The sequence below is a fragment of the Trichechus manatus genome, unplaced genomic scaffold (assembly GCF_000243295.1).
Source record: "Trichechus manatus latirostris isolate Lorelei unplaced genomic scaffold, TriManLat1.0 scaffold00190, whole genome shotgun sequence".
Lineage (NCBI taxonomy): Eukaryota > Metazoa > Chordata > Mammalia > Sirenia > Trichechidae > Trichechus > Trichechus manatus.
In genome coordinates, this window is record NW_004444126.1 from 4,630,090 (window position 1) to 4,636,735 (window position 6,646).

A 6,646-nucleotide genomic window follows, 5' to 3' on the forward strand; every position below is an offset into this window, starting at 1 on the left:
TACTGGCACCTGCTGAAATACTGTCATAGTCAATATACAAATCTATGAACATAAACGAAATGTTACCTAGAGTTTTGCAGTGTACAACCTGCACATCCTTACCTGACTCCCCTTTAAGCACAGCTAGGTTTGAAAACCATAGCTAAGGTATTGAAAGTCCCTGTTGTGATGGATGTTACCAAAACGAACAGTCGAGGGAGTGGGTAAGGACTCCTAGGCCAGTCCCTCTAAGGAAGATTTCACAGCCGTCAAAACTGATAATTACAAAGACGATGTAACAGCACCCACTAAATGTCTCTCCTGGTGATTCTGCCATATACCAGATGCTCCTTAGGTGGTGCAAATGGTTAACATGCTCAGCTGCTAACCGAAAGTTTGGAGGTTCGAGTTCATCCAGAGGTACCTCAGAGAAAAGGCCTGGCAATCCACCTCTGAAAAATCAGCCACTGAAAACCCTATGCAGCACAGCTCTATTATGGCACACATGGTGTCACCATGAGTTAGAATTGACTCGATGGCAACTTGTGGTACTTGCAGTAAAGGTAGGGTGTGACAGTAGACCTGGATCTTAATTCGGACTCTACCACTTAATTAGCTGTGTACCTTGAGGCAAATGACTCCAAACTTCCTGGCCTCAGTGTTTGTTGATATATAAAATGGGACTAATAACACAGACCTCATATTGGCCAGTAGCTGGTCAATGAGTACAGGGAGCATCGCCTGACCCCACCTGAGCCAGCACCCTCCCTCCTCTGTCTTCCTGGTAGGTCTCAGCTGCAATGCTCCTCGGAGGCTGGATCCTGCTGGCCTTCAACTCAATTGTCCTCCTGTCCTGGGCCCTGTTCCCCAAATGGCTGAGCTCAAGGAAGGGCAGCGGCCCAGCTCCAGGGTTACAGGCAGCAGCAGGTAAAAATCTATTGGCACCTAGTTAAGCGCTCTAGACCTATTTGTGGAATGAATGAATGAGTGAATGAATGAGCTTGTGAGCAGAGCCTGGCCATCTCAGTCAGATCTCAGAGATGAGGCGTGGGATTGTAGACTATTCCCGGGCCTTGAACTAGCCAGAAATTGGAGAGGGCATTCTTTTTTTTATTTTTTTTTAATTGTGCTTTAGGTTCAAGTTTACGGCTCAAGTTAATTTCTCCTACAAAAATGTATGCACATATTGTTATGTGACATAAGCTGCAATCCCTATTAATGACAGCACACTCCCCCTTTCCACTCCAGGTTTGTTGTGTCCATTCAATCAGTTCCTGTCCCTTCCTGCCTTCTCATCCTGCCTCCGGACAGCAGCTGCCTATTTGGTCTCGTGTATCTGCTTGAACTAGGAAGCACGCTCTTCATGATTCTTATTTTACGGTTTATAATCCAGTCTAATCTTTGTCTGAAGAGTGGGCTTTGGGAATGGTTTTATTTCTGGGTTAACAGAGCAGGAGGGGGCATTCTTAATGCCACCCTCTCCTGCCCTAGGCCACCCAGTCCTAACAATCTGCCTCACTTTGCTTTTCTGTCTCATCCATTACTTTTAGCCATCTTCACCAGGGCTACCATACACAGTTGGGCAGGTTGTGCACGGCACAAGGGTGGCTAGCTGAGGATGAGAAAATGCTGAAATCTAGCCCATGCTCCACTTGCTAAGCTATGAACCTGCATGGCTGCATCTTCCCAGAAGGGACTCCTTTCTCTAATTCACATAAAGGCTCTGTATGGACAAGCCCTGATCTTGATTGTAACCCTCATTCAATTAATTCTCCACCATTTCATGCCTGGATAATAGCAGTAACCAGCTTACAGGTGTCCTTGCTGCTGCCCTTGCCCTCTAGAGTCTGTTTACCACAAGCGGCCAAATAGGTCCTGTTAAATCTGTCACTTTGATGACTAAGGTGCGTCTAACCCAAGCCATGGTCTTTTAAATCACCTCATATGAATACAAACGCTAGCAATGAAAATGGAAGATAGAAGAACTGATGCATCCAAACCATGATGTTGGTGAAGAATACTGAATATACTGTGGACTGCCAGAAGAATGAACAAATCACTCTTACAGAAATACAACCAGACTGCCCCTTAGAAGGGAGGATGGCAAGACTTTGGGTCACTTACTTTGCACATATCATCAGAAAAGACCAATTGCTAGAAAAGGACATCCTATTTGGTAAAGTAGGGGGTGAGCGAAAATGAGGGAGACCCTCAATGAGATGATTGACACAATGGCCATCATAATGGAGTCAAACATACCAAAGATCCATCCCAAAGATGGCACAGAACCATCTTCATTCTGTTATACATAAGGTAGCCATGAGTCAGAGCTGACTTGGTGGCAACTAACAACAACGACAAATCTGAAATCCAATCATGCAACTCAGCCTGGTTTCCCAAGGAGCGCTGGTGGCACAGTGATTAAGTGCTCAGCTGCTAAGTAAAAGGTCAGCAGTTTGAGCCTACCAGCTGCTCTGCAGGAGAACAATGTGGCAGTCTGCTTCCGTAAAGATTCACAGCATTGGAACCCCTATGGGGCACTTCTACTCTGTCCTACAGGGTAGTTTCCCATCACACTCAGTAAAATCCAAACTCCTTACTGTGGCCTACAGGGGACCACCTGACCCACCTTCCATTCCTTACTAACCTCATCGCTTACCTCTCTCTGCCAGGCTCACTGGGCTCAGCCACGTTGGCAGCTTTCTGTTGCTCACACACACCTAAGTCTGTTCCCTCTGCCTGGAATTCTCTTTCCCAAGAGCTTCACATGTCTCATTCTCCAACTTCATTCAGGCTTCTGATCAAATATCACTGCCTCAGTGAGATTTTCCATGACATCCTCCTAAGGGCGCTTCTCTCTCCTTGGATTCTCCACCCTCTTAACTTGTTTTTATGTATTTTTTTCACAGCACTTACTCACTCACCTGAAATGTTTGCTAACTTGATTACTGTCCATCTCTCTCCATTAGAATGTCAGCCCCATGAGGGGCAAGGACATGTCTGTCTTGGTCACCACTGTATCCCCAACACCTAGCACAGTGCTGGGCACATAATAGATACTCAATAAATATGTGTTGAATCAACAGATGACGGTAAAGTCCTTGCTCTAAGCTTGCTCAGGGCCCAGTGTGCATTTGGGGTGTCAGGCAGTTACAACTCAGTGGTATATTTGACATGATAAGGATAAGTACAGGACACTAGGAGAAACTCCAGAAGTACCTGACCTAGTGTCTGGGGGAGTCAAGGAAGGCTTGCGGGAGGAGGTATCATTTGAGTTGAGTCTTGAAGGATGACTAGAAGCTAGCCGAGGGCAGTTCAGGTGGTGGAAAGTGCAGGGACAAAGGCATGGAGACAAGAGAGCAAGGTGTGTACAGGAACCGCAAGCAGATCACTGTGGCTGTAGAGCAGCAAGTGAGGCTGGGGGTCATTGGATTCGCCTCTGCTGGGAGCATCCTGAACGCAAGGAGGTGTCCTGTTCACCTCTGTAGATCCTCAGTGCCCCCATATCACCTCTGTAACAGTTTTGATGAATAAATGCATGGGTAGATGGGTGGGTGGTTCATTGGATGGATGAATGAGTGGGTGGGTAAGTGGACGGATGAAATGATGGCTAGATCAATGGATATTGGTAGATGGATAAGTGAATGGATGGATGGATGTTGGTTACAAGGATGAGGAAAACAAGTGAGTTGGAATATGGTTGGATGGTTGGAGGATGGGGGATGGATGGATGGGTTGGTGGGTGGAAAAGTCAACGAGTAAGTGGATGAATAGAAGGATATATGAGCAGAAAAAGAAAGGAATGGATGGACGGTGAATGAATGAAACCTGGGATGGAAGCTTAACCCAGAGCCCCTTGACTGACACACTGGCTTTCCTTCCCGCTGTCTCCAGCTACGGCCACTGCTGTGGGCCTGCTGGTTTTCCCGATCAGCCTGGCCCCCTCATTGGCTAAGGAAGCCTGTGGACCCTCCTCCATGTACCGCAGTGGGCACTGCCAGTTGGGCTGGGGCTATGTGACCGCCATCCTCAATGCAGTCCTGGCCAGCCTCCTATCCATCACTGGATGGCCTGGCACTACCAAGGTCCCAGGAAGGACCATCCTCATCTCCAGTGATACTGAGAGAATCCTCCTCGTGCCAGAGACAAGCAAATAAAAATCTCCTGGGTGTAGCAAAAAAAAAAAAAAAAAAAAAAATACCCACCCTAGAGTTGTTTGAAATCACCATGTATCTAGCTTCAAATCCCATTTCTTTTTTCTTTTCAATCTTTTTTTTTACGGTTGTAGTTTAAATGAAGTTTACATTTCAAGTTAGTATCCCATACAAAAATTTATACATACACTGTTATGTGACCCTAATTGCTCTTCCCATACTGTGACAGCACACTCCTCCTTTCCACCCCTGATTCCCCATGTCCATTCAACCAACTCCTAACCCTCTCTGCCTTCCCATCTCACCTCCGGACAGAAGCTGCCCATTTAGTCTCTTATATCTACTTGAGCTAAGAGGTACACTCCTCATGAGTATCACTTTATGTCCCACAGTCCAGTCCAATCCCTTTCTGAAGAGTTGGCCTTGGAAACTGTTTTAATTCTGGGCTGATGGAGAATCCAGGGGCCATGCTTTCCCGGGTTTCTCCAGTCTCAGGCAGACCATTAAGTCTGGTCTTCTGACTAGAATCAAATCCCATTTCTGCTGTGTAACCTCAGGCAAGCCACTACACCTCTCTGGGCCTCAGTTTTCTCTTCTGTAAAATGGGGGTTGAAATAATACCTACCTCAAAGGGTTGTTATGAGAATTAAGTTGAGATACTCTATGTAAATAAAGCACTTAGCACAGTATCTGGCAAATGGTGCTCATCTTGGTCATCTAGTGCTGCTCCTACAGAAATACCATGAGTGGATGGCTTTAACAAAGAGAAGTTTATTCTCTTACAGTCCAGTAGGCTATAAGTCCAAATTCAGGGCACTAGCTCCAGGAGAAGGCTTTCTCTCTCTGTTGGCTCCAGAGAAAGGTCCTTGTAATGCATCAGTCTTTCCTTGGTCTGCGAGCTTCTCTGCACAGGAACCTCAGGTCCAAAGATGCGGTCTGCTCCCAGCACACTTTCTTGGTGGTATGAGGCTCTTATGTGTCTCTGCTCGCTTCTCTCTTTTATATCTCAAAAAAGATTGCATTAAGACACTAATCTTGTCAACCTCATCGGTATAACCTCATCACAGTGATAGAATTTACAACACATAAGGAAACCACATCAGATTACACAATCATACAACACTGGGAATCATGACCCAGCCAAGCTGACAGATATTTTTGGGGGACACAACTCAATCCATGACAGTGCTCAATAAACATTACTGGTTAAGAACTATGGCTACAAACCAAAAGGTGGGCAGTTCAAATCCAGTGGCCGCTCCTTGGAAATCCTATGACACAGTTCTACTCTGTCCTATAGGGTCGCTATGAGTTGGAATTCACTTGATGGCAATGGGTTTGGCTGCGTTTGGTATTACTGTTATGGAGTTCCTGGGTGGTGCAAACAGTTAATGCTCTTGGCTGCTACCCAACAGCCTAGAGGTTCGAATCCACCCAGAGGAGCCTTGGAAGAAAGGCCTGGCAAGCTACTTCAAAGAGATCAACCACTGAAAACCCTATGGAGCACATCTCCACTCTGAAATACGTGAAGTCACCATGAGTCAGAGTCAACTCATTGACAACTGGTTGGTATTATTATTATAATAGCTATCTCACAGGACTGTGGTGAGAATTAAATGTATTTATGAAAAGTTCCTGGGGCAATTCCAAGTACATGGTTGTCACTCAAATAGGACACTTTTAAATGAGTATGTGCACATCCTCTCTCTCTTTATAATTCCTCCTCTTGGAGAATTTGGAAATTATTCACTTACTGTCATGGATTGAATTATGTCCCCCCAAAAATGTGTGTATCAAGTTGGCTGGGCCATGATTCCCAGTATTGTGTGCTTGTCCTTCATTTTGTGATTGTAATTTTATGTTAAAGAGGATTAGGGTGGGATTGTATGACACCCTTACTAAGGTCACATCCCTGATTCAATGTAAAGGGAGTTTCCCTAGGGTGTGGCCTGCACCAGCTGTTATTTTCCAAGAGATGAAAGGAAAGGGAAGCAAGCAGAGAATGGGGGACCTCATACCACCAAGAAAGCAGCACTGAGAGCAGAGTGCTTCCTTTGGACCTGAGGTTCCTGTGCTGAGATGCTCTCAGGTCAAGGAAAGACTGATGCATCACGAGGACCTTCCTCCAGGGCCGACAGAGACAGAAAGCCTTCTCCTGGAGCTGATGTCCTGAATTTGGACTTGTAGCCTACTACACTGTGAGGGAATAAATTTCTCTTTGTTAAAAGCCATCCACTTGTGGTATTTCTGCTAAAGCAGCACTAGATGACTAGGGCCCTTACCCATCAAATATTTGTTGTTGTTGGGTACTGTCAAATCGGTTCTGACTCATAGCAACTGCTCCATACGGTTTTCTTTGCTGTAATCTTCGCAGAAGTAGATCGCCAGGTCTTTCTCCCACAGAGCTGCGGGTGGGTTCGAACCACCAACCTTTTGGTTAGCAGCCGAGAGCTTAACTATTGTGCCACCAGGGCTCTTCATCAAATATTTCATGAGTGCCTATTATACACAAG

At 45.8% G+C, this 6,646-nt stretch overlaps 1 protein-coding gene across 1 annotated transcript; it reads left to right on the forward strand.

Annotated features, from left to right (window-relative positions):
- Positions 1 to 779: 779 nt before the first annotated feature.
- On the forward strand, positions 780 to 4,136 carry LHFPL7 (LHFPL tetraspan subfamily member 7). The gene is made up of 2 exons (XM_004387630.1): positions 780 to 906; positions 3,874 to 4,136. The coding sequence occupies exons 1-2, from the start codon at positions 780 to 782 to the stop codon at positions 4,134 to 4,136; spliced, it is 390 nt and encodes a 129-aa protein (XP_004387687.1).
- Positions 4,137 to 6,646: the final 2,510 nt, after the last annotated feature.